The sequence below is a fragment of the Pristis pectinata genome, chromosome 31 (genome assembly GCF_009764475.1).
Source record: "Pristis pectinata isolate sPriPec2 chromosome 31, sPriPec2.1.pri, whole genome shotgun sequence".
Taxonomy (NCBI): Eukaryota; Metazoa; Chordata; class Chondrichthyes; order Rhinopristiformes; family Pristidae; genus Pristis; species Pristis pectinata.
The window spans coordinates 18,170,263-18,197,592 of record NC_067435.1 but is presented as its reverse complement, the minus strand read 5'-3'; the positions used below and the strand labels follow the sequence as shown (position 1 = coordinate 18,197,592).

Here is a 27,330-nt window from a genome sequence, read left to right as displayed (position 1 = left end):
CGACGCCTGCGGCACACCACTAGTAACCGGTAGCCAACCAGAACTAGATCCTTTTATTTCCACTCTTTGCTTCCTGCCAACCAGCCAATGCTCCACCCATTCTATTATCCTACCCGTAATTCCATGACCTCTCATCTTACTAATCAGTCTCTTATGAGGCATCTTATTGAAGGCCTTTTGAAAGTCTAAATACACAACATCTACCTCCTCTCCCTTATCCACCCTACCTGTGATTTCTTCAAAAAACTCCAATAGGTTGGTCAGGCAGGATCTTCCCTTCACAAAACCATGTTGGCTAGGACCTATCTTGCCTATTCCGTAACCCCATCCTTGAGGATAGATTCGAATAACTTTCCCACCACTGACGTCAGACTAATAGGTCTGTAATTTCCTTTATGCTGCCTCCCTCCTTTCTTATACAGCGGAACTACATTTGTGACCCTCCAGTCCTCCGGAACCATGCCAGAATCTATCGATTCCTGGAAAATTATCACCAATGCCTTAGCTATCTCTAAAGCCACCTCCTTCAGAACCCGGGGATGCACCTCATCCGGTCTGGGAGACTTATCAGTCTTTATCCCATTTAGTTTTCTTAGCACCTTCTCCCTAGTAATCTTAACTGAACTCAGTTCCATTTTGTGAGACTCCTGACTAACCGGCACATTGCTGATGTCCTCCACGGTGAAGACCGATGCAAAATATTCATTCAATTCCTCTGCCATCTCTCTATCATCCATTATAATATCTCCTGCACCATTATCAATTGGTCCTATATCAACCCGTGTCTCTCTTTTACTCCTTATGTATTTAAAAAAAACTCTTAGTATCTTTTCAAATGTTATCCTCCAACTTCCTTTCATAATTCATCTTTTCTTTCCTAATGACCTTCTTAGTTTCTCTCTGCAGGTTTTTAAAAGCTTCCCAGTCTTCTGTTTTCCCACTAATGTTTGCTTCTTTGTACACCGCCCCTTTTGCTTTTATTTTAGCCTTCACCTCTCTCGTTATCCACATCTGTGCCTTTTTTCCATTCAAAAACTTTTTTCTTGGAATATATCTATCCTGCATTTTCCTTATTTCCTGTAGAAATTCCTTCATGACAACAACCTTGCCCTCAATGTTAAAAAAAACAAAAGAGCTGGTCATTGACTTCAGGAAAGGGGGTGGTGTAGATGCACCTGTCTACATCAATGATGCTGAGGTCAAGAGGGTTGAGAGCTTTGAGTTCCCGGGAGTGAACATCACCAACAACCTGTCCTGGTCAAATCACGTAGAAGCCATGGCCAAGACAGCTCACCAGCTCCTCTACTTCCTTAGGAGGCTAAAGAAATTTGGTTTGTCCCCTTTGACTCTCACCAACTTTTACAGATGCACCATAAAAACCATCCTATCTGGATGTATCATGGCTTGGTATGGCAACTGCTCTGCCCAGGACCGCAAGAAACTGCAGAGAGTTGTGGACACAGCCCAGCACATTACAGACACCAGCCTCCCCTCCTTGGTCTTTACCTCTCGCTGCCTTGGTGAAGCAGCCAGCATAATCATAGACCCCACCCACCCAGGACATTCTCTCTTCTCTCCTCTCCCATCGGGTAGAAGATACAAGAGCCTGAGGGCACGTACCACCAGACTTAAGGACAGCTTCTACCCCACTGTGATAAGACTATTGAACAGTTCCCTTATACAATGAGATGGACTATGACCTCACGATCTACCTTGCTGTAACCTCGCACCTTATTGCACTGCACTTTCTCTGTAGATCTGACACGTTGCTCTGTACTGTTATTGTTTTTACCTGTACTACATCAATGCACTCTGTACTGACGCAATGTAACTGCACTGTGTAATGAATTGATCTGTACGATCTGTTTGTAAGACAAGCTTTTCATTGTACTTCGGTCCAAGTGACAATAATAAACCAATACCAATAGCAATTTTCTTCTTTCAGTGAGTGGTTCGTGTCTGGAATGTACTGCCAGGATTGTGCTATTAAATGGGAGCCCTTAAAGGAAATGATTTACAGTGTTGTCGAGAAAGGACAGGGGATTGGTCTGAGTCGATTGAACTTACATGGAGCCGGTGTGCGCCAGCTGGCCGGATGGCGTTGTCCCAAACTTTTATCCTTAATACCCCACCTGTTCACCCATGTTCATTCGAGAGGTCGTGACGCTGACTGGAAATGTGGGCATTGTTCAAGGGTAGACTTGACTCTTTAAATTCCCCTCATAATGAACGCACATGGGATCACAAAGGGCAATCAAGAAAGTCCAAGAAGTTGCATTAACCGCCCCGGTTGTTCGCAGGGGAGCGCCGTCTCTCCCTCTCCTCATATCCACCTCTCCCCCCGTTGCTGGAATCCCGGGAGAATTCTTTCCTCCAATTGACAGTCAAGAAGTCTGAAACCAGGGTGCGCTGATTTCAGGTAATTGTTACGATTAGAGAGGGACTCAGGAAGAACCTCTCACTCAGCGAGTGGGCGAGTCTGGAACTCACTGCTTGAAGTGACGGGAGTCGCAGAAATTCTGAACGCATTCAACAATCCCAACGATTCCCAACTGGAATCCCAACGGAATTTCAGAATCAGTAGTTGGGACGAAATCAATACTACCCCACGCCTCCCCCCCCCCCACCCCCCGTACCCCCGTCCACCATTCCCATCCCCACCGCCCGTTTCCACGTTCACCATTCAGACAGTTTCCTGGGGATTTAATTGGAGAAGAACGGTCTCTCTGATGATACTAAACGTACCCTCTCTCATCCCTGAAATCTCAGCTTTAAGTTCAGCGAGTTGTTTGCTGGTCTTCTCAAAGTTTCCTGCAACTGAAGAGAGGCAACAGTTTAGATTGTGGGGCCCCATTTCTCAATGAATTTAACCCGAATCCGACACTCCTGGCTCCTTCTCTCGTCCACCTGAAGTCCACAGCTTGTGCAGATTTGAGGACCTGGACAATTGCAATCATTGCGCCCTTGTTCAAAATAACGTGTGGGGATAAACCCAGTAAATACGAACAATCATTGGGACGGTATTCCAAGAGCCATGATCTCGGGCTGCAAGTTGGGATGAGGCTGGATAACGCTCTTACCACTATTGCGGACACATTGGACAGAATGTACTCGCTCTTTATTGTGAAGTTTCTGTGGAGACTGTGATCTGTGTTACCAACAGAAAGTCAGCCCCCCTTCCCCACTGCCACACTCCGCCATCCTCTGCTGAGATTACTGTAACTCTACCCACAGGCACCACATACAACGTGTGGCGGAACGACGTCTGACAAATCCCTTCCCCTACCACCTGGGCCACGGCTCCCCCCACCGCCCCCCCCCCCCACCCCACCGACATGGCAGCATGACTGGAAGATCAATAAAAGGGCTGCAAACAAGTGTTTGGATTAATAGGCGTCACTCACCTGGAGAAGGTCTGGAAGCGGATTCCTAAGGGGCAGAGCTGGTTCGCGTTATCTGCTACTCTCTTTTAAGATTATTCCTTTAATTTTGGCAGAGAGCACAGTCGACAGTTACTGCCGGATCAGAAGGAGGATTTGAGCAGTAAAGTGACCAGTGCAGTTTCACACTGGGAGCGGTGAGACAAGGGAAATCAGAAAATGAACAAATATGTTGGAGAAATGATCGTGGTTGAGCAGAAATTCGGATCTGTTACTCTGGAGAAAATGTTTGTGAAGTTTTGAATCGCCAGGTACTCAGCTTAATCCTAGGTTTCCTTTGACATTATCCCGCCGTCTGCACGGAATACTTTATAACAAACCACTATTCTTCACCACCACTGAATAAATGTCTTTACTCCATGTTGATGTTTACTGATTCATGCACAATCCACAATCAGCTTTTAACATTGAAAAAATACATATGCTGGAAATTTGAGGTGAAACCCGAGTATGTTGCAAAAACGCAGCGTCTGCGAGACGAGAAAAGTATCTTGGTTTTCCAACATTAGCAACAGAGCACACAAAGCAGTTTTAGCGTGCACTTAATAGTTGCGTTATTTAACCCCATCATAGAAATGCTGTGTACTTCATCTATTGTCCCCTCCCATCTTGGCTGCTACCAAGACGAATTTATTTCCTCTCTTTCTCAGTTTTGATGTGGGATCTTCGACCTGAAACGTTAACTGCTTCTCTGTCCACAGATGCTGTACAACCTGCTGAATGGTCCCAACATTTTAAGTCTTTATTTTAGAACTGATATTGCAGAACAAGATTCTACGTTTAAACTTACTCAGCGTAACTGTAATCGCGAGATTCAGAACCAACAGCAGGATGCCGAGAACCAAGAAAGTGTAGATTACCAGGGGTGAGAGATTTCTTCGGACAGGCTCCGCTGGTCGGACTCTATGTTCTGCAAAGTACAAGTGAAAGTCATCACTGAAAGTACGAAAGGGAATAATCCAGCGAAACAGACTCTAAACCTTTCCTCGTTCAAGACCTGGCGAAGGTGCAGAGGCGCCAAGTGCTGTTGACAACAGCGGAATTTTGAACTATCCAAAACCACATATCTTTGTTTTAAGAACCTTTAGCCAGAGCAGGTTAGATTTCGAACTGAGAAGGACGTGGATCTGTTGCAAGTTACATACAACCGACCCAATGTGTCAGTCGCTCAGGTGAGCTCAAGGTTGACGGAACAAAGCGCACGCCCTCATATCTTTCCTTTCTCATCAACATTTTCCCATCCCTTCTCCAGCCACTTTTGCTAACGTATCGGAAAGTTACTGAAAGGTCCAGCTTGTTCACTGGAACTTGAAAACTACGATAAACATTAATTCAGTGATGAAATCTGGCTTCAGCTTTTCCGGCTGAAATCGGTCTCCACCCTGTTTATCGTGCGAAGCTCACTGATATTTTCATAATCGTCCGTTAGCTCCATGTTCTCAGCTGGAAGATCTCCCTGACTTTAAGGAACTTGTTAGAGGGAGTTAGAGATATGTAGCTTCTGGTCTCACACCGTTCCTCATGCTGTACTTTCAGTATTCCGTGGTAGACCTCACAACTCGAAACTTGTTTTGCTGAAATTAATGAAATGCAATAACTTCTGCTTTTAGATAGAGACATAGAGTCGTATAGCACGGAAACAGGCCCTTCGGCCCGACTGGTCCATGCCGATGAGGATGCCCAACCAATCTAGTCCCATTTGTCAGCGTTTGGCCCATAACCTTCTGAATCTTTCCTGTCCGTGTGTTTTAAGTGGTAATGCCCTGGGCCGGAGAGTCAGAGTGGTCAGTCAGTTAAACCCACCCTAAACGTGTTCTCAGACTGAGGGATTTCATGCAGACCTCTGTGAACGTGTGTGCGCAACCACTATTTGTAGGACCCCAGGTGAAAAGTTACATTAAGAAGGGACCCAGCGGCTCGCCCTTTAATACTGTACCACTATCTTTAAGGTGCTTTTGGTGCCTTTGGATGGGAATCGCTGCACCTACACTCAGGTAGCCAGAGATCTTTAAGACAGAACAATCATTGTCACGGGGTCTGTACCCATCCCTCTATCTCCAGCGACCGGAGTGGAGTTCCTTTACATTCTCTGGGATGTCAATGATACATATTGCAGTACATATTAGGCTTTCCAACATTAGCAACAGAAGTACATGGACAAAGTAGTTTTAGCGTGCACTTAATAGTTGCGTTATTTAACCCCATCATAGAAATGCTGTGTACTTCATCTATTGTCCCCTCCCATCTTGGCTGCTACCAAGACGAATTTATTTCCTCTCTTTCTCAGTTTTGATGTGGGATCTTCGACCTGAAACGTTAACTGCTTCTCTGTCTACAGATGCTGTACAACCTGCTGAATGGTCCCAACATTTTAAGTCTTTATTTTAGAACTGATATTGCAGAACAAGATTCTACGTTTAAACTTACTCAGCGTAACTGTAATCGCGAGATTCAGAACCAACAGCAGGATGCCGAGAACCAAGAAAGTGTAGATTACCAGGGGTGAGAGATTTCTTCGGACAGGCTCCGCTGGTCGGACTCTATGTTCTGCAAAGTACAAGTGAAAGTCATCACTGAAAGTACGAAAGGGAATAATCCAGCGAAACAGACTCTAAACCTTTCCTCGTTCAAGACCTGGCGAAGGTGCAGAGGCGCCAAGTGCTGTTGACAACAGCGGAATTTTGAACTATCCAAAACCACAAATCTTTGTTTTAAGAACCTTTAGCCAGAGCAGGTTAGATTTCGAACTGAGAAGGACGTGGATCTGTTGCAAGTTACATACAACCGACCCAATGTGTCAGTCGCTCAGGTGAGCTCAAGGTTGACGGAACAAAGCGCACGCCCTCATATCTTTCCTTTCTCATCAACATATTCCCATCCCTTCTCCAGCCTCCTTTGCTAACGTATCGGAAAGTTACTGAAAGTTCCAGCTTGTTCACTGGAACTTGAAAACTACGATAAACATTAATTCAGTGATGAAATCTGGCTTCAGCTTTTCCGGCTGAAATCGGTCTCCACCCTGTTTATCGTGCGAAAGTCACTGATATTTTCATAATCGTCCGTTAGCTCAGTTCTCAGCGGGAAGATCTCCTTGACTTTGAGGAACTTGTTAGAGGGAGTTAGAGATATGTAGCTTCTGGTCTCATACCGTTCCTCATGCTGTACTTTCAGTATTCCGTGGTAGACCTCACAACTCGAAACTTGTTTTGCCGAATTTAATGAAATGCAATAACTTCTGCCTTTAGATAGCGACATAGAGTCGGACCGCACGGAAACAGGCCCTTCGGCCCGACTGGTCCATGCCGATGAGGATGCCCAACCAATCTAGTCCCATTTGCCAGCGTTTGGCCCATAACCTTCTGAATCTTTCCTGTCCGTGTGGTTCAAGTGGTAATGCCCTGGGCCGGAGAGTCCGAGTGATCAGTCAGTCTGCTCCGGGCGTATAAACTAGATTATCAGGGGGAGGGGAACCAGAGTGAGCAGATAGTGAGCTGGAGGAGGATAAAGGTCATGCGTGGACTGCAGGTATCGACAGAAATCAATGGGTTGTACATAATAGAAATATTCTCAGTTGCAACTATTTCAATGCAAGGAGTACTGTAGGTAAGGCAGATGAGTTTAGGGCTTGGATTGGCACGTAGGATTACGACATTCTTGCTGTAGTGAGACTTGGTTGCAGGAGGGGCGGGACTGGCAGCTTAATGTTCCGGGGTTCCGTTGTTTCAGATGTGATAGAGGGGGAGGGATGAAAGGGGAGGAGTGGTGTTACACTCAGGGAAAATATCACAGCTGTGTGTAGACAGGACAGCCCGGAAGGCTCGTCTATAGAGGCCATATGGGTGGAACTGAGGAACGGGAAGTGTGTGACCACACTAATAGGGTTGTATTATAGACCGCCCAATAGTCAGAGAGAATTGGAGGAGCAAATCTGCAGAGAGATAGCAGACCGATGTAAGAAACAGGAAGTTGTAATAGCAGGGGTTTTTAACTTTCCACATATTGCTTGTACTCCCACACTGTGGAAGTGCTGGATGATTTGGAATTTGTCAAATGTGTTCAGGAAAGTTTTCTAAATCAATATATAGAGGTACCAACGAGAGAGAATGCAATACTTGATCTCCTATTAGGGAACCAGTCAGGTCAGGTGACAGAAGTATGTGTAGGTGAACATTTTGGGTTCAGTGACATAATGTCATTAGTTTCAAGTTAATTATGGATAAAGTTAGGTCTGGTCCTCAAGTTCAGGTTCTAAATTGAAGAAAGGCCAATTTTGTGGAAATGAGAAAGGATCTAGGAAGAGTGGATTGGGATAAGTTGTTTTCTGGCAAGGATGTGTTCAGTAAGTGAATTCAAAGGCGAAATTTTGAGAGTGTAGTTTGCATCTTCCTGCCAGGATTAAAGGGAAAGTTAACAAGCATAGGGAACCTTGGTTTTCAAGGGATATTGGCGATCTGGTGAAGAAAAAGAGAGAGGTGTATGGCAGGTATAGGCAACTAGGACCAAATGAGGTACTTGAAAAGTAAAGAAAATGTAAGAAAATTCTAAAAAAGGAAATCAGGAAGGCAAAAAATGGCATGAGGTTGCTTTGGCGGATAATGTGAAGGTAAACTTGAGGGGTTTCTATAAGTATATTAAGAGTAAAAGGATAGTAAGGGACAAAATTGGTCCCCTAGATGATCAGAGCAGTCTTCAATGTGTGGAGCCTCAGGAGATGGGGGAGATCTTAAACAGTTTTTTTTTTGCATCAGTATTTACTCAGGAAACTGGCATAGAGGATATGGAAGGAAGGGAAACAAGCACTAGTGTCATGGAACATATAGAGATTAAGCAGAAGGAGGTGCTTGCTGCCATACAGTGAACAAAGGTAGATAAATCCCCCAGACCTGATAAGATATATCCTCGGACCTTGAGAGAAACTAGTGTACAAATTTCAGGGGCCCTGGCAGATATATTTAAAATGTCCTTAGCCACGGGTGCGGTGCTGGAGGACTGGAGGGTAGCTCATGTTGTTCCATTGTTTAAAAAAGGCTCTAAAAGTAAACCAGGTAATTACAGGCCAATGAACCTGACATCAGTAGTAGGTAAATTATTGGAAGGTGTTCTGAGAGATTGGGAGTACAAGTATTTGGATAGCCAAGGGCTGATTAAGGATAGTCAACATGGCTTTGTGCGTGGTCCATCGTGTTTAAAGAATCTTGTAGAGCTTTTTGAAGAAGTTACCCATTAAGTAGATGAAGGAAAGGCTGTGGATGTTGTCTACATGGACTTTAGTAAGGCCGTTGACAAGGTCCCACATGGGAGGTTAGTTCAGAAGGATCAGACACTAGGTATCCATGGAGAGGTTGTAAACTGGATTCGAAATTGGCTGTGTAGGAGAAGACAGAGAGTGGTAGTGGATGATTGTTTCTCAGACTGGAATCCTATGACGAGTGGTGTGCCTCAGGGATCCTGTGCTGGGGCTATCGTTGTTTGTTGTCTATATCAATGACCTAGATGATAATGTGGTAAATTGGATCAGCAAGTTTGCTGATGACACTAAGATTGGAGGCGTTGTGGACAGCGAGGAAGGTTTTCGAAGCTTGCACAGCCTGGGACAGAGAGTTTAGTGAAATGGCACATAGTTGCCAGGCAAATGGGGAGATGGATACATGTGAGTTGAGAGACCAGAGAAGCAAGAGTAAGGGATAGGAATTTAGACCGAGACTTTTAACGAATATTTCTCCTCAGTGTTCACTGAGGAAAAGTCATGGTTGCTCAAGAGATCAGGGAAACATGGAATTATCTTGGAGGACAGTCATATTACCATGGAGGAGGTATTTGTAGCCTTACAGCACATTAAGCTGGATAAATCCACACGGCCTGACCGAGTGCATCCTCAGACTTTGTGCGAGGCCAGAAAAGAAATTGTGGAAGTCCTTGTGGAGATATTTGGTTCATGGTTAGCTGCTGGTGTATTTCCTGAAGACTGGAAGGTGCCTAATGTTTTTCCGTTGTTTAAGACGGGTAACAAGGACAAGCCAGGGAACATCAGGCCGGTAGTCTTATAACAATCATGGGGAAGTTACTGGAGGGTATTCTAATGGACAAGATCTTCCTGCATTTGGATAGACAGAGTCTGATTTGGAGGAATCAGCATGGCTTTGTGCATGGAAAGTCGTGCTTGACGAACATTTTAGAGTTTTTTAAAGCTGCAACCAAAAGGTAGATGAGCGAAGGGTAGTGGATGTTGTCTATTTGGACTTTAGTAAGGCCTTCAACAAGGTCCCTCATGATAGGCTAGTCTGGAAGGTTAGGTCCCAGGGAATCCAGGAAGAGTGGATTAGCTGAATTCAAAATTCACTCGGAAGTAGGAAGCAGAGGGTGTTGGTTAAAGGTTGTTTCTCGGAATGGAGGCCAATGACTCGTGGTGTGCCGCAGGAGTCGGTGTTGGACCCTTGTTATTTGTTGTTTATATAAATGATTTGGATGCTGATGCACAAGATTTGATTAGTAAGTTTGTGGTTGACACGAAATTAGGAGGTGTTGTTGATAAGGAAGAAGGTAATTGTGGATCACACGGGGATCTTGATCAGGGAGGAAAGTGGGCCGAGGAGTGGCAAACGGATTTCAATATCTGTAAGTGTGAGGTGATGCATTTTGGAAGGTCAAACCAGCGTAGGACTCGTACTATTAATGGTAGGTCACCAGGGAGTGTAATGCAACAGAGGGACCTAGGAGTGCAAGTGCATAGTTCGTTGAAACCGGTGTCACAGGTAGACAGGGTGGTGAAAAAGGCGTTTATCACGCTGGTTTTCATCAGTCAGGGTACTGAGTATAGGAGTTGGGACATTATGCTGCAGTTGTATTAGTCATTTGTGAAGCCGCACTTGGAGTACTGTGTACAGTTTTGGTCATCCTGTTATAGGAAAGATGTGGTTAAACTGGAAAGTCTGAAGAAAAGATTTACGAGGATGCTGCCAGGACTAGAGGGTCTGAGTTATGGGGAGAGGTTGGCCAGGTTCTTTACTCCTTGGAACGTAGGAGGGAGCAACCTCATAGAAATGTTTAAAATTACTAGAGGCACAGATAAGGTGGATGGTAACTGTCTTTTCCCTAGAGTAGGGGAGTCCAAAACGAGGGGGTATCCATTTAAGGTGAGAGGTGAAAGATTTAAAAGGAATCCGAGGGGCAGATTTTTCACCCAGAGGATGATGAGTATATGGAACAAGCTGCCAGAGGAAGTGGTTGAGGCAGGTTCAGTAGTATTATTTGAGAGACATTTGGGCAGGTACATAAATGGCGGGGCTTGGATGGATATTGGCGAGACGCACGAAATTAGGACTTGATGGGTGGGCAACATGGTTGGTATGGTCTCGTTGGGCTGAAGGGCCTGTATCCGTGCTGTATTGCTCTATGACTCAATGACTCAGTGGAGCAGCGCTGAAGGGAGTGGATGGGCAGAAAGATCCATGGCCCAATGTACAATGTTCGGGCAAATTTGTGCAAAGACGTAGGTGAGACCGCACTTTGAATACAGTGTACCGTTTTGGTCTCCCTTAAGGGAAAGACATCATTAAACTGGGAAGAGTCCAGAGAAGATGTAGCAGATGTTATGAGGAGAGTTTGGCAGGGTAGGATTTTATTCCTTGGAGGGAAGTAGATTGAGGGATAACCTTATAGAGGTGAATAAAATCATTAGGGGAATAGACAGGGTGAATGCTCATCGTCCTTTTCTCAGGGAAGGGGAGCTAAACACTAGCGGACAGAGGTTTAAGGTGCGGTGAGAAAGATTTAAAAAGGTGCTGAGAGGCAACTTCTTTGCGCAGAGAGTGGTGCATAGCTGCCAGAGAAAGTAGTTGAGAGTGGTTAACAACATTCAAAAGACAATTGGATAAGTACTTGGAGAGGAGGGCTTTAGAGGGATATGAGACAAACATGGCAAAATGGGACTAGCTTGGTGGGCACCATGGTCGGCATGGACGAATTGGGCCGAAGGGAAGAGCGGGGATAAGGCCAAACCTGTGTTGATCTGCAGAAATCCAGTTATTCGTCGATGAAGGGGTTTGTTTTTGTGTATTCCTGCCCTTCAGCCAATGGTTGAATGTCTGGTGTGGGTGGTAAAAATGAAACACGTCAGTGTCTGTGAACAAGCTGGCAGCCGCTTCTGGTACCGGCAGAAACACACAAATCCACACAGGGTGATGAAGCCCACTGGATAATGATAGAGGGTAGGCTGCTGCTATTAAATGTTTAACCACCAGTCGTTAGTGGAACCTCCGGCAGCGCGTGCATTAGAAATAATCCTTTCCTGAATTATCGAACTCTCCATTCATTATGCTCCAACCCTATTTCCTCCCTCAGGTTCTGGGCGAGCGATCAACCCGATGGTGATGAGAATCAGGATGAAGACTGTTCTGTGGCGTCTGAAGATGGATCTTGGCACAATTGGCCCTGCAGTTCAAAGATTCTCCAATCTGTGATAAACCAGCAGAGTAACACATCCGTCACGTTACAGTCAGGGCAAACGAGGAAGCGAATTTACTTGTAATGTCCCGCATCTGCATCCCGGGTGAGCAACCCTGAGCTGGGATTGGTGGGGTGGATTGTGGCCAGAGCTCTTCCTCCCTCCCACTCCCCACTGAAACTTCCCTAAAGCTCAGAGCACACGATCAGTTTTGCTCCTTTATGCTAAACCAGCAGTGCAAAGACCCACAAGGGGAATATTCACATTGTCCTTCCCTGTGGGACGCAATACAGTTTTCCGGAATGTTGCAAAGTGCCCGTATAGTATGTGTTCATCAGTGCTTTCTGATCCCTCACATCTCTCCAGCTCCGGCCCTTGGCAACAAAACTGCTCTGGGAGTCTCAAACCTGCAGCGCTGTTTGGAATCAGTGATGTGTGTCGCCGTCGTTTTGTCAAAGAATGGTTTGTGTACAGTTTCCGCCCCGTTCACACTCAGAGCACCGACGGAAAGGCCAGTGGACCTGGTTCCACCCACATCAGGCCTGGTCAGAGTGCCTCATGCTCTCCTCTCCCTGTCGACTGGTTCCACTTCCTCTTTATACCAGGCTAGAAGGTTCATGTAAAACGGACTTACTTTCTCAGAACTTATGTAACTTTAACTGCAGAGGCCCCCTTTGATCCATCGAGCGTTTAGCAAATTCGGCCGTATTTCATCTCACACGAGATAGCCATTTGTCGACGCCATGTTGCAATTCATTTCTGCATGGCAGGACCCTACAAATAGCGTTTAAATCACGAATCTCACTCTTTCCCAAGGCATCATTTCCCTCAACATTTACCCGACATGTGCATGTTTGGGACTGCTTGCCGTCTTTACAATTTATCAGTCATTCTTTTACTGACCTCCTCTGACATTCCTTCGTGTTTCTGCATGTAAAAGTTCCATGTCCAGTCTTTTCTCCATTTCCAGTTTTAAATATCATTCAGGTGTACTTTTGATATATCAAAATTAAAACGATTCCCCACGCATGTGTTAATTTGTACACTTATACCACAGTTCCAGATATCATTCTACCAACTGGTTTCCGCAAATACTTTAACGTCCTTCCCAATGGGGGTGAGAGCGGAGGTGCGGGAAACTGCAGAGATACCAGTGTGAGTTCTCTCGACCACGGTCGGGGAAAGCCCCGGATAGAAAAGAAATTGGACCTCGGATGTCCTGGGGTGGAAAGCCTCATCATGGGACCAGATGCAGAAGAGGTTGAGAAATTGAGAAAAAGGGATCGTGTCCTTGCAAGAGACAGGGCGGGAGGAACTGTAATCGAGGTATCTGTGGGCGTCAGTGGGTTTGCAGAAGATGTCGGTGGATAAGAAATCTCCTGAGATGGAGATGGAAAGACTGAGGAAGGAGAGAGAGGTGTCAGTTAGTCCAAGTGAATTGAGAGCAGGGTGGAAACTTGTGGCGAAATCTATGAAACTGTCGAGTTCTGCACGGGTACAAGAGACGAAATTTACGTGAGGTATGATTTCCCATGAAGAAAGCCATGCTGACTGCCCCTTATCGGTCTCCGTCTTTCCGAATGTCCGGAGAACCTATCCCTTAGAATCCCCCCCCCCCCCCCAGTAACTTCCCTACTACTGAACATGAAACATCGAACATAGAATAGTGCAGCACAGGAACAGGTCGTACAGCCCAAGATATCGTGCCAAAGTAATTAAGCCAATTGACAGGTAATCCTTCTGACCGCACAAGGTCCATATACCTCCATTCTTTGCATATTCTTGCGCCTATCTAAGAGCTTCTTATGCACCACCCCGGCAGCGCATTCCAGGCACCCAGCACTGTCTGTGTAAAAAACTTGCCCTGCACATCTTCTTTGAACTTTCCCCATCTAACCTTAAATGCATGCACTCTATAAGACCTTTCAACCCTTGGAAAAGATACCAACGGTCTCCTCTATCTATGCCTCTCATATTTTCTTAAACTTCTATCAGGTCTCCCCTCAGCTTCCTCTGTTCCAGGGTAAATAACCTAAGTTTGTCCAACCTCTTGTTATAGCAGATTCCCTATAATCTAGGCAGAATCCTGGTGAACCTCTTTTGAACCTGCTCCATAGTCTCCACATCTTTCCAATAATGGGGCAACCAGAATTGAACGCAATAAGGCAGCTGCGGTCTAACCAGAATTTTACGATGTTAAAACATAACTTGCCGACTATTGAACTCAATGCCTCGACTGGTAAAGGTAGGCACGCCATACGCCTTCTTTATGACCCTATCGATTTGTGCAGCCACTTTCAGGGAGATATGGAATTGCATCCCAAGGACCCTCGGTACATCAACGCTGCTAAAGGTCCTGCCATTAACAATGCAGTTTTCCTTTACATTTGATTTCCCTTATTGCAACACCTCGCACTTTCCCGGAATAAACTCCATCTGCCATTTCTCCGGCCATACCTGCAACTGATCTATATCCCGGTATATCCTTTTGTAGCCTTCTACACTATTCACAACGCCACCATTTTTGCGTCATCAGAAAACTTACTGACCCACCTATTCACACTTTCATCCTTTCATTGATCACAAACAGCAGATGTCCCAGTACGGATCCCTGTGGAACACGGGCCTCCAGCCAGAATAAGACCGATCAACCATTATCCTCTCTATTCTGTGGGCAAGCTAGTGCTGAATTCAAACAGTCAAGTCGCCGTGGATCCCATGCATCTTAATCTAATCGTTCTAATCTTTTAATTCTATAAAATGGGCTCCTGACCTCACAATCTACCTCGTTATGATCTTGCACCTTATTGCTTACCTGCGCTGAACTTTCTCCGTAGCTGTGACACTTTACTCTGCATTGTGTATTGTTTTACCTTGTGCTACGTCAATGCACTGTATATAGAATTAATCTGTATAAATGGTATACAACACAAGTTGTTGTTTTACTGTACCTCGGTACAAGTCACAATAGTAAATCAATTTCAATTCCAATTCCAGATGAGCCTATCCTGAGGGACCTTGTCGAATGCCTTGCTAAAATCCACGTAGACAACATCCACTGTTCTACCCTCCTTTGTCAACAATGTTGGGCTCAACTGGCCTGCAGTTCTCTAGCTTGTCCTTGAAGCTCTTCTTAAATAAACGCAGAACATTACCCATCCCCTAGACTTCTGCTCTGTCTCCTGTGGCAAAGTGAAATCAATTACCTTTGCCAAGGCCCCTGAAATTTCTTTCATATCTTCCCGGAATGTCTTAGATACCTTTAGTCATGTCTCGGGAATTCATCCACCTTCGTACGCCTTAACACTGCTAGTGCCTCTTCTCTTCTAATGTGCATATATTCCAAGAGCCGGGACATCAACAACGTGAGGGTAAACGCCACCCGTGATTTCAGTTTTGTGCTCTTTATGGGGGGATATTAAAGAGCGAGGCCTGTCATTGGTCTGAGATTCCAGAGCTCCCTTTGTTCAGGGTCTAGGATTTCTGGCCCAATTTTCTGGGTGTCCTCTGCTGTCTGGGTGCCAGGACGGCTTACCTATGAAGTCAGTTCTTCGTGAATGACCAATGCCCACTGGCAGGATCACGACCTTGCTAAAGAAATTACACACAGGCTGAGGCAGTGTCAGGTCAGGAGACATGGTGTTTGGGTGAGCAGTGGCAGGGGGTTGAGGAGGGAAGGGGAAGGCGCCGCTTACACCAAAACCCCTCCACCCAAGGAATACAGCACGGTGTCTGCGATGGGCGTGGATCGCCCGGAACTGCTGGAGAAAACGTTGAACAGAACTTGGATTTTAATTTTATGTTGGCCCACCTAAGGCGTGACAATGTTTACGATCTACATTAACCAAGACACACAACAATTTATTTAGATGCTCAACACATCTCTCTTTTCCTCTCTCTTCTTATGTTTCTCTGGTCTCTCCGCATGACATCTCTTGAACATCGGTATAAAGTAGATCATAGTTGAGGGGAGGGGTGTTCGGAAGCAAAATACACTTGAGCAGATTTTCAGCATGAGCGCAATGGGCAGAGTGACCGCCTCTGAACCAGAAACCTTTGTGATTCTTTGACTAAAACCTTGGTCAGAGAGATCTTTAAAGGACCGTGTCTACCAGGGAGGGAAGCAAAGAGGACGCAAGGTTCAACGAGAGCTCAGAGCCCGGCCAGCTGAAGGCACGGTATAGAGTTATTCACCACGGAAACGGGCCTTCAGCCCAACTCGTTAATGCCGACCAATTTGGCTACCCGAGCTAGTCCCATTTCCCCACGTTTGGCCCACATCCCTCCAAATATTTCCTGTGTATGTACCTGGCCAAATGTCTTTTATACGTTACAGTTGTTCCTGCCTCTACCGCCTCCTTTGTCATGCATAACCGCCGCCGTCTGAGTTTAAAGGTTGGCCCTCAAATCTCTTTTAAATCTTACCCAAATCACTTTAAACCCATGTCATCTAATTTTAGACCCCCGCGCCCTGGGAAATATACTGTCACCCTTCACCTTACCTATGCCACTCATGACTTTATTAATTCACTCCTCAGCCTCCTAAGCACCAGGGAAAATGTCCCAGCCTATACAGTCTGCACCTTTTATAGCTTGATGACATCTTTCCTACACCTAGGCGAGCAGAACTGCACGTAGTATTCTAAGAGCAGTCTCACCAACTTCTCTTGCATCTCTAACATTACGTCCCAAAAATTGTACACGATGTCGCGGCCAGTGAAGGTAAGCGTGCCAAACGTCTTCTTCGAACCCTGTCTACTTGTGTCTACACTTTCAGGGGACTATGTACCTGTACCCCGAGGTCCCTCTGTCCTACAGCGCCTTCTGGGGCTCGATCATTAAATTTGTAAGACCTGCCATAATTTAACTTGCCAAAGTACAACTAATCACACACGTCCAAGTTAAATTTCTTTTTCCTTTCTCTGGTCCATTTTCCAAGTTGGTCCAGATCCTCTTATAAACTTAGATAACCCTCTTCACTCTCCACTACACCAACAATTTTGGGGTCATCTGCAATCTTACTAAATATGTTAACAATATTGTTATTCAAATTGGCAATATGGATGAGAAACAACAGTGAACCCAGTACCAATCCACATGCTGAGAGATCCTCTCTTTCAGAGTCCCCTGCAGTAACGTCCCCACCTCCGATGTTGGGCTGACTGGCCTGTAGCTTCTGGGCTTGTCCTTGGAGCCTTTCTTGAATAAAGTCACAACATTAGCCACATTCCAATCTTCCAGTACCTCACCCGATAAAGATATTTCTAACAGGATACCTGGAATTTCCTCCCCGACTTTCCACAATGTCCGAGGATATACTTGGGCAGGCCCCTTAATATGTAGGTTGTCCACCTTAATATGCTTTAAGACCGCCAGCAGTTCCTCTTTTGTAATGTGGATGTGCTCCAAGACATCATTATTCATATCCCTCGATTCTTTTGCTTCCATGACCTTCTCCACAGTATATACAGATGAGACGTACCCATTTAATACCCCACCATCTCCTGTGGTCCCATACATAAACGACCAATTGATACATAACGGGAACTTTTCTCTCCCTCGTTACCCATTTGCTCTTAATATACATGTAGAATCTCTCAGGATTCAACTATACCTTATCTGCCAAAGTTTTCTCCTGTTCTCCTTTTGCCCTCCTGATTTCCCTCTGAAATAAACTCCTAAATCTCAAGGTATTGGCTTTATCCCAGTTACCTATACCTGCCAAACACCTTTTTCCTGACAAGAGCCTAGATATCCTTTGTTAACTGGGGTTCTCTAACCTTGCCAGCCTTGCCCTTCACTCTAACAGGGACATGCTGTCCCTGAAACCTCCTATCTCACCCTGTAAGAGCTCCCACTTGCCAGTCGTCCCTTTACCCGCAAACAGCTTCAGCCAGTCAAACGCTGCAAGGCCCTGTCCAATACCTTCAAAATGTGCCTTGTTCCAATCTAGGATTCTTGGTCACTTCTTCAAAAAACTCAGTCGGGTGGCAAATCTGTTAGTTTCCGCTGCTTTCGCAATTAAAACAGCGCTCGGACTAGATGCCAGAACTGAAGGATGGCAGAAACCTCCGAGGGCTGTAAGCAGGAGGAACTTATGCAGGACTGAGTGTGTGAGGCCAAAAAAGAGATTGGGTCATGAGGATGGGAACTTTGTAGCTCGGGTCTTGTATGCACAGGAGCCAATACAGTAAGCGCTGGGGTTAGTTGGGGCCGGGAATTTGCTTGAGGTCAATACGAAAGTAGGTTTGATTAGCGAGTTCCCTTTCAGATATGCACTGTGGGGACTTATCATGAGAAAGGTTGTACGTGTGAAATAACGTGTAAATATGTTTCACGTGAAACATCTGTGTGAGAAAAGACTAGCGAGGATCTACAATGCCAAAGCTTTTCCTGACTTGCATATAAATGTCTCTGCAGATCTGCCTCCTGTCCAACTTTTCACCAAATGGAGACGCTTTAATCAATAGCTTTATTTTTTCCTCGACAACTAAACAAACGTGGAATGAAGCTCAAAAATTCTGAGCCTCAATGAACTCCAAGTTCGCGGAGAGGAACAGGTAGGTGACATTTTATCAATAAATGCGACTATATTTCAGTCTCATTTAGGCATATAATCCAATATATTCGTTCATCCTTCGTTGTAAATCAGGAGAAGAATTTGACGGACATCACACTGCTAAAACACTAAAGGCAGGAATAATTATTCTAACCCAAGAGATCGAGGAAAAAATGGATTAACTGAGAGTTGGCATCGTGCAGATGCTGCCCTCTGGAGCTACAATGAGATAGTGCTAGCAGGACGCTTCTCTGCAGGGATGATCCGCCATGCAACATTCAGATCCAGGGAATATTTCATCTGATCCATTACTGCATGACGGACAACAGAGAACACTGAACAGTTTAGCACAGGAAAATGTCCTTCGGCCCACCATGTCTGCGCCGACTGTGATGCGAATTTAAACTGTGGTCCATCTCCCACTATTCCCTGACTGTCAATATGACTGTCTAAATACCAGTTAAATGGCTACAAATTTACTAATCAGCCCACCTACAGTTTCATCCAAATCAGTTTTGTCGCAATCATTGTGGAACACCACTCTCACAGACCGCCAACCAGAATAGCATCCATCTACCACAACCCTGTCTTCTCTGGCCAAGCCAATCTTGAATTTAATGTACCAAGTTTCCACTAATCCAACGTGCCTTAACCTCTTCAACTTCCCTTCTTAATCGGAGGAACAACACTGGCTGTTCTCTAGTCCTCTGGGAACTCGCATATGGCTACAAAGGAGGCAAAGATCTCTGTCAAGCCCACAGCAATCTCCTCTCTTGCTTCCCTCAATAACCTGTGGTAGAACCCATCAGGCTTACGTAACTGCCCCCCTCCCCCCACCCCCACCCCCCACCCCCCTCCCCGCTTTGGACTTGAGTAACCCTATCCTGTTCTTGGCAATCTCCTTTTTCGTAATGAATATAAGAAATTACTTGGCATTCTCATTAAACCTGCTCGCTATTTAGCTTCCTGATTCGCCGTTTAATTTCCCTCCTACTTCGTTTACACCTTGAGATTTACTGCACCTCAAAGGCCCTGACTGACTTCAACTTACAAAAACTTACACACGCTTCCTTTCTCTTTATGACTCAATTTGCAACATCTCTCGACAACATCTACTATTTCTCGTCAACGTTTGCGTCAGCAGCGAAATCAAGCCTGGGTCACACACGAAAACTGCCTGCAGCCACAAGAGACTGCGGATGCAGGCATTTGGAGCAACAACCAATCTACAGGAGAAACTCAGTGGATCAATGTTTCGGGTAGAAGTTGCTCCAGATCACAGCAGCTGCAGTCTCGTGTAACTGCAGTTACTCCAGTTAAATTCTCTTCAAAATACGCCGACTTTGATGACGTTTTCCTTCTTCCAGTCTTGATGGAGGATTTCCACCCGACTCGACAATTTCTTTCCTCGCACAGATGCTGCACGACCCGTTGGATTCCTCCAGCATGAAGTTTGCTGCACGCCTTAGTGCCCTCCGTTTCTTTCTGGAACACAGGCCCGACCAGTTCCCTTCCACCACCACTCTCCTCCGTCTGGCAGAACCTGTGCTTACCCTCAACAACGTATCTTTTGGCTCCTCCCAGCTTTTCTCCAAACCAAAGGTGTAGCCATGGGCACTTGCATGGGCCCCAGCTGAACCTGCCTTTTGGCTGGCTGCGTGGAGCATCCCATGTTCCAAATCTACCCAGGCACCACTCCTCAGCTCTTTCTCCGTTAAATTGACGACCGCACTCGTGCCGTTTCCTTCAGCCGTGCAGAACTCGTTAATTTCATCAACTTCACTTGCAACTTTCAACCGGCCCGCAAATTCATTTGGTCCGTATCCGGAATTCCTATTCCCTTTCTTCGTGTCTATGTCTACATCTCAGATTATCCATCGGCATCGACTGCAAACCCATTGACTCCCGCAGCTACCTTAATCACACCTCCTCCCACCCTGTCACTTGCAAAGGCATTTCTTTTACTCACTTCCGCCGTCTCCACCGCAGCTGGTAAGACCTTCCACTCTAGGATATCCGATATTTCCACCGTTTTCAGAAAACGGAGCGTCCTCTCCCCCTCCCCACCCCCCACACTGTTATCGATAGAGTTCTCGCCCACATCCACTCTCTTTCTCGCAATTCTGCCCTTGCCTCACCCCCAGGCAGAACAGGGATAGAGTTTTCCTTGGTACTCACCAGTCACCGCACCAGGCTGCGCATCCAGCATATCATTCTTCACAAAGTCCGCCAGCTCAAAGGTATCCCAATACCAACCTCATCTTCCCCTCCCCTCCGCTTTCTGCTTTCCACAAGGACCCCTCTTTCTGTTACTGCATGATCTATTCATCCTTCCCCAGCCATAATCCTCCCTCCCCAGGGACTCGTCCCTGTAAACATAAGAGCGGTAACACCTGTCCACCTCCTCTCTTACCACCGGCCAGGGCCCTAAATCCTTCTTCCCAGGCGAGGCAGTCATTAAAATGCAAATCCACCGGCATTATTTATTGCATCGGGTGCTCCCATTGTGGTCTCCTCCACGTCGATGAAACTGCATGCAAACTGGACGACCGCTCATTTTGCCATGGCCGCCTGGATCTCCCATTTGTCAGCCATTTTAATTCCACTCCGCATTCTCAGACTGACCTGTCCATCCTCTGCCTCCTCCACTGCCAGGCTGAGGCTACGCGTAAGCTAGAGGAACAGCAACTTATACTCCACACCGGCAGCCTAGAGTCTGGGGTATGAACTCTGAATTATCCAACTCCCTGCTCCCGCTCCGCCCTTTTTCTCTGTGCTGCGAATCCTTCTGGCCCCTATCAACACGATTCTTTCCCCCACCATCTCTACCTGTCCATTACCCACACATTCCTCCCACTAGTTCCGCTTCACCACTGCTACATTCTGGCCTCCCCCTCCCTTTATTCCATGCTTCACCTTCTTCACCTGTCATATCCCATCATTTTCAGCGCTTTGTCAATTCCATCTCTCACCTCCCAACCTCTGACTCTATTCCTACGCTCCCGCCCACATCTGCCTGTCACCACACCCCCTTCTCACTTGTATCCGTCTACCACGTGCGAGCTCTTGTTCCACTCCTTCCCTCCACTTTTATACCGGCTATCTCCCCTCTATCCTTCAGTTCAGATGAAGGGTATCGACCTGAGACGTCGAGTGTCCATTACCCTCCACAAATGCTGTCTGACCTGCCGAGTTCATCCATCGTTTTGTGTGTTGCTCCAGATTCCAGCATCTGCAATCCTCCGTGTCTCCGAACGTTTACGATACTCAGCAGTACGGGCAGAATCTGTGGAGAAACAGAGACTGAGACAGAGAATGGTGAAGAGTTGTGTGTTGCAGGGGTCGGTGTTAGGACCTTTGCTATTCATTATTTATTGAAATGATTTGGATGATAATGCTCAAGGCGTAATCAGTAAATTTACGAATGATTTGAATTTAGGAGACGTTGTTGACAGTGAAGAAGGCTATTGTAGATTACAAGGGGATCTCGATCAGTTCGGGAAGTGGGCCGAGGAGTGGCAAATGAATTTCAATACATTATACGTGTGAGGTGATGCATTTTGGAAAGTCAAACCAGCATATGACTTATACTATGAATGGCGGGGTACGAGAGCGTGTAACGGAACAGAGGGACCTGGGTTTACAGGTTCACAGACCGTTTAAAAAGGCATCGCAGGTAGACAGGGTGGTGGAAAAGGCGTTTCAATGCTGTCCTTCATCAGTAAGGGCACTGAGTGTCGAAGTTGAGATATTATCTCGTAGTTGCCTCAGTCGTTGATGAGGCTACACCTGGAATACTGCGTACAATTTTGGCCACCCTGTTATATGAAAGACGTGGTTAAACTGAAAAGAGTGTAGGACTGGAGGACCTGACTGATAAGAAGGGATTGGCCAAGATAGGTCTTCATTTCTTGGAACACAGGAGAATGAGGGGCAACCGTTCAGAAATGTTTAAAATTATGAGAGGGACAGATGATGCAGACGGTAACAGTCTTTTCCCCATGGTAGGGGAGTCAAAAACTAGGGTTTATAGTCAGAGGGTAAAGATTCTAAAGGGACCTGAAGGACAAATCTTTCATGCAGAGGGTGGTGAGTATATAGAATGAGCTACAAGAGAATGTGGTTGAGGCAGGTACAATGGTATCATTGCCCTCCTCTGATCCCAGGGCTGACCTAGCTCAGGGGTTAGAGCTGGGGTCATCCGTGGGATCAAAGGACGGGAGTGGGGTATGGATCTCAGGGAAGGAGAGGGTTTGCTGTTTTTACTTCAGGTGTCTACATCCTCAGTACCTTGCTTTCGTTGTGTTGTAAGTCTTTCTCAGTCCTCCTCGGGGTTTACCCAACCGACTACATTGCGTCTGCAGAAACTTTTTTTCTCTCTCCACCCGTTTAAACTTTCGAATTGCTTTGTGTCATTTCCGTACAACAGCGTCGCATGTGGATGTAGTCTGGAGAAGCGCACTAGGTCAGACTTGGAACTCATATTTCATTGAACCATCGGTGGGACTGACAACCAGGGCAACACGTTTATATCCAGCATAATCCAGACTGTGGTGAGCGGCGGGAGCTGTACTACCCTCTTTATATCTACACTGACAAAGTCTTAACAGGAAATGGAAAGGAATAGCAACAGTAAATATTTCCAGGCAAGGAAGGGGGTGGTGTGTGCAAGCTGAGGGCCAGCGGCGCAGGGCAACGTCAGACAGACTGCACAAAACTCTGAAATAAAAGAGGATAACAGCGGACCAGGAGGACTGCCAGCGAATGTTCCTCACTGTGGGATACAAAACAACACTCACTTGATATTTGAAGCATAATCTGTGCCATCCACCCAGCGCCAGGTCCCGTCTTCCGCAATGTCATGGAGTCTAATTCAATACTCACAATTTCCATTCCGCAGGATACATTACTGTCGGGGAAATAAACAGTGCGTCTTCATGAACAGATTTCCTTCTGTACGTGAAACGACTGAAAATCGTTGGTCCAGCGGTGGTCGGCCTTCAAAGAATCAGGCACTGTGGTTTATTTACCATTCTAAGTGGCGGATTAGAAAAGTTGCGGATGAGTAAAATTGCGGATTTGGTGTTCCGTTGGTATAAAAGGGCCTGCAATTAATAGAAACTGTCCCCAGTCTCTTGTATCATTTGACTGCCCTACCCAATGAGCCAGAAGCCACAGATGTTGCTTTGCGTCCGTCCTTTGAGAATTCTCAGATGTCCTATTCTCCCTTTACACGACCCTGACCTGTGCTAATGTGATGTTGAGGTACAGACAAGCAGTTTTCATGCAACAAACATCTGTTGCAGCAATTCAGCGGGTCGCGCAGCATCTGTGGGGGGAAATTAATTGTCGACGTTTCAGATGGAAATCCTGCATCAGGCCTGGGAGGAGAGATCTATCATCTCTCGATGTCGTTTGTGACACTGTGGCAAAGGCAGCAGAGAAATCCAGCGTTGGCCAAACGTGAAAACAGCTTGGAGCCACAGAAGACTGCAGATGCTGGAATCTGGAGCAACAAACAGTTTGCTGGAGGATCTCACTGGATCGAGCAGCATCTGTGGAAGGAAAGAAACTGTGGACGTTTCGGGTCGAAGTTTCTCTAGATCCAACATCTGCAGTCTCTTGTGTCTCCAGTGTACTACTCCACTGCAAAGTCTCTTCAAGATGTGCCGTTGTCGAGAGACGATGGATATTGACCAGAAATGTTGCAAATTTAGTCAAAAAGAAAAAGGAAGCACGTGTAAGTTTTAGGAAGGTGAAAGCAGGAGAAAAAATAAACAGCGAATCAGAAGGGATAAATAGTGTCATGAAATGTAGTTGGTGAGAAGGATTGAAGAGAATGCCAAGGAGTTAAATAAATAGATGAGAATAAATACATAGCTCGGGAGAAGGTAGAACCACTCAGGAACAAAACAGGGAGATCTATCCCATGTTATTGAGAGAGGCAAGGGAGGATATTGCTGTGGCCTTGACAGGGATCTTTGTATCCTTTTTAGCCACTGGCGAGGTTCCAGAGGACTGGAGAACAGCCAACGTTTTTCCTCTGTTTATGATGGGAAGTTGAGCGAAACCAGTTAATTTGCGGCCAGTGAGCCTTATATCAGAGAGCATTATTAGGGATAGGATTTACTCACATCTGAAAACCATAGGCTTATTATGAGTAGTCCGCATAGCTTTGTGCGGGTAAGGTCGTGTTTTACAAACGATTGAGTTTTATGAGGAGGGTATGAAGAAATTATGTGGGCAGGGCAGTGAATGCTGTATACAATATTGAACCTTGGGAAAGGTTACCCATGGTAGACTGATGCAGAAGATTAAGGCAGATGGGATTCACGGAGACTTGGTAGAATGGATTAAAATTTGTCTTGAGCATAGATGGCAGCGGGTGGTGGTGGAGGGGTGTTATTCTGACTGGGGGACTGTGACAGTGGATTGGTACTGAGAACGCTGCTTGTGATAGAACTGATTTGGATGAACATGTAGGAGGGCTGATTCGTAAATGTGTAGCCGTATAACTGACATTTATGCATCACATTAACAAGCAGGCAATGGAGGGATATGGACCACATGCAGACAGATTGATAGTTTAATTTGGCATCATGGTCAGCACAGACATCGTAGGCAGAAGGGCATTTTCCAGTGCTATTCCGTTCAATGTTCTATGCTGCCTGTCATGCAGTAAATGATCAGACGAAATGGTGCCATTAAAGCTCCGGTTTCCTGCCACATTCCAAAGGCGTACAGGTTAGGAAGTTGTGGGCATGCTATATTGGCGCAGGAAGCATGGCGACATTTGCGGGCTGCCCCCAGAACACTCTACGCAAAAAGATGCATTTCACTGTGTGTTTCGATGTACATGTGACTAATGAAGATATCTTACCTTTTCTTATCTTATAAATGAAATCTTGGAACGAAACTTGGAGTTATCGTCTCTTATTGTAGATTAAATCAGAGTTTCCACGGCAACGCTACAGAACAAATGTAAAACTGTAAAGTTTCTCACAACTCATTGTAACTGCAGTGCCGAGAGTAACAGCGGACAGCAGTATGGAGCGGTCCAAGAGAGTAGAGATGACCTGGGAGGAGAGATCTCCTCTACAGGGTCTGCTGTTCGAACACCACGTTCTGAAAAGTGCAAGTGAAAGCTAGCCTTCAAAACACAAGAGGGAATTGTCGGTAAGTAAAGACTTCGAAGCTTTCCTGGTTTGTATCTGTAGAACGGGCAAAAGTGTCGATTGTTGTTAACACCGGGATCTTTAAATTGCCCAACACACATCTTCTGTATGTAAGAATTTTTACCCACAGCAGGCCTGAGATCTAACCAGGGCATAGAGCGGAGGTGTCTCAAGTTCCGGACAGGTACGCACAATCGATCCAAATGATCGTTCGCTTGACAGCTCAGGTAGAGGGAACAAAGAGCAAGCCCTCATCTCCACCCCGTCCTTCTTGCAGCATATTTACTTGCAAATTCTGCTGATCTGAATGTGGAATGAATTCCAGTTCTTTCACTGAACTGAAACACTACTATAACCCTCCTCCCACTGATGTGAAACTGGCTTCACGTTTCCCGACTGATAGCCATTGCACTCTGTTCATCAGGGTTAAAACAACTGTGATTTTCAGAAGGGTCATTTAGTTCCACGTTCTCAGCTGAGAGATCTTCTTGCTTCGAATTAACTGATGAAAGACGGTTAGAGAGACCAGATTCCGGCCTCCACATTTCCTCGTCCTGTACTTTCAGCTTTCCCTAATAAAGCTCATAAGCTTGTATCTGTTTCGCAGAAGTCCATGAAGTGCAACTACTTTTGCTTCTTGATGCTGGGTCACTGTAGCAATACCCTGAACTGAAGTACACGAGGGGTCAGTCAGACATTCCTGCCCTAAATGTTCTCTCAGCTTGGGGGCATTCGCCTTCGACGTGCAGACATTCAATGTCAACAATATGCCAGAGGAGCCACGTTCTTGTCCCATTAGTCCTCACATCTCCGATGCTCAGGCTGGTGGAATGCTCACTTCTCCTTTCGACGGGAGCTCACTTTCCATAAAGTGAATGAAGTACTTTGTATTTCGCTCTCTGTGGTGTTGATGGTCAATTCTCAGAAACGGCTTTTTATTAATTATTCTTTCGTTCTTTACTGTGTTATATAATTCTATTGTTGAATCCCCAGGCCTTCCTGTTCATTCAAATGCTTCATCTTCCCTCTATCGACTGTGTAATCTGTTGCAGATTAGGTTACTATTGGTGAATGTCCCTTTAAGACATAGCACAGTAGTTTGTGTGTGTGTGTGTGTGTGTGTGTGTGTGTGTGTGTGTGTGTGTGTGTGTGTGTGGCGTGATTACGACAACAAGAGTTAAGGACGTGCTGACGTTTTGGTTCAGTCAGAGTCTCAGAGAGAGAGGGAGAGACACCGTGCCTGCTGGTCTCTGTATCGATGGATGAAAAACAATAACTGTGTCTGTCATTACAATCCACGGATGGATTTTTGGAATAATCCAGTGGAGTCCACATTGTCGTTAACCTGTAGAAGGAAACAGGTACTTGTGCGGACGGCCAAGTCTCGAATGTCTTTCGGGGTGGTAATACTTCGGAACAAAGGAATGGAGATCATCAGTGATTGAGGTGTAGTGTGGGTTCCATCGTGGAACATTTAGATTTCGTAACTTCTCTCTATTGTCTATCTACATTTCCTCTTCAGTCAACGGTGGTTTTGCAAAAGCCTTTGTTTACGTTTCACCCTATGGCTTGCTGAGCTGAACTTTGAGAACGATTCCTGGACTTGGAATTTGGAAATTTGCCACACACACACTTCGAGTTTAGTTTTTGGGGTTAACGTTAAAGATTTAACATTTTTACTTCTAACATTCTAACATCTTTACTTTTATTTTT

At 45.8% G+C, this 27,330-nt stretch overlaps 1 protein-coding gene across 1 annotated transcript in view; it reads right to left on the bottom strand.

The window, feature by feature from the left end:
- The window catches only part of LOC127585034 (hepatic lectin-like), a 29,400-nt gene extending 22,898 nt beyond the window's left edge, over positions 1–6,502 (bottom strand). The window contains exons 1-4 of the mRNA XM_052042159.1: positions 6,482–6,502; positions 5,868–5,987; positions 4,231–4,350; positions 2,746–2,817 (exon numbers count right to left, since the gene is read on the bottom strand). Coding sequence (XP_051898119.1) covers positions 2,746–2,755 — 10 coding nt within the window. The 5' untranslated portion in view covers positions 2,756–2,817; positions 4,231–4,350; positions 5,868–5,987; positions 6,482–6,502. The remainder of the gene's footprint in view (positions 1–2,745; positions 2,818–4,230; positions 4,351–5,867; positions 5,988–6,481) is intronic.
- Between the last annotated feature and the right edge of the window lie 20,828 nt (positions 6,503–27,330).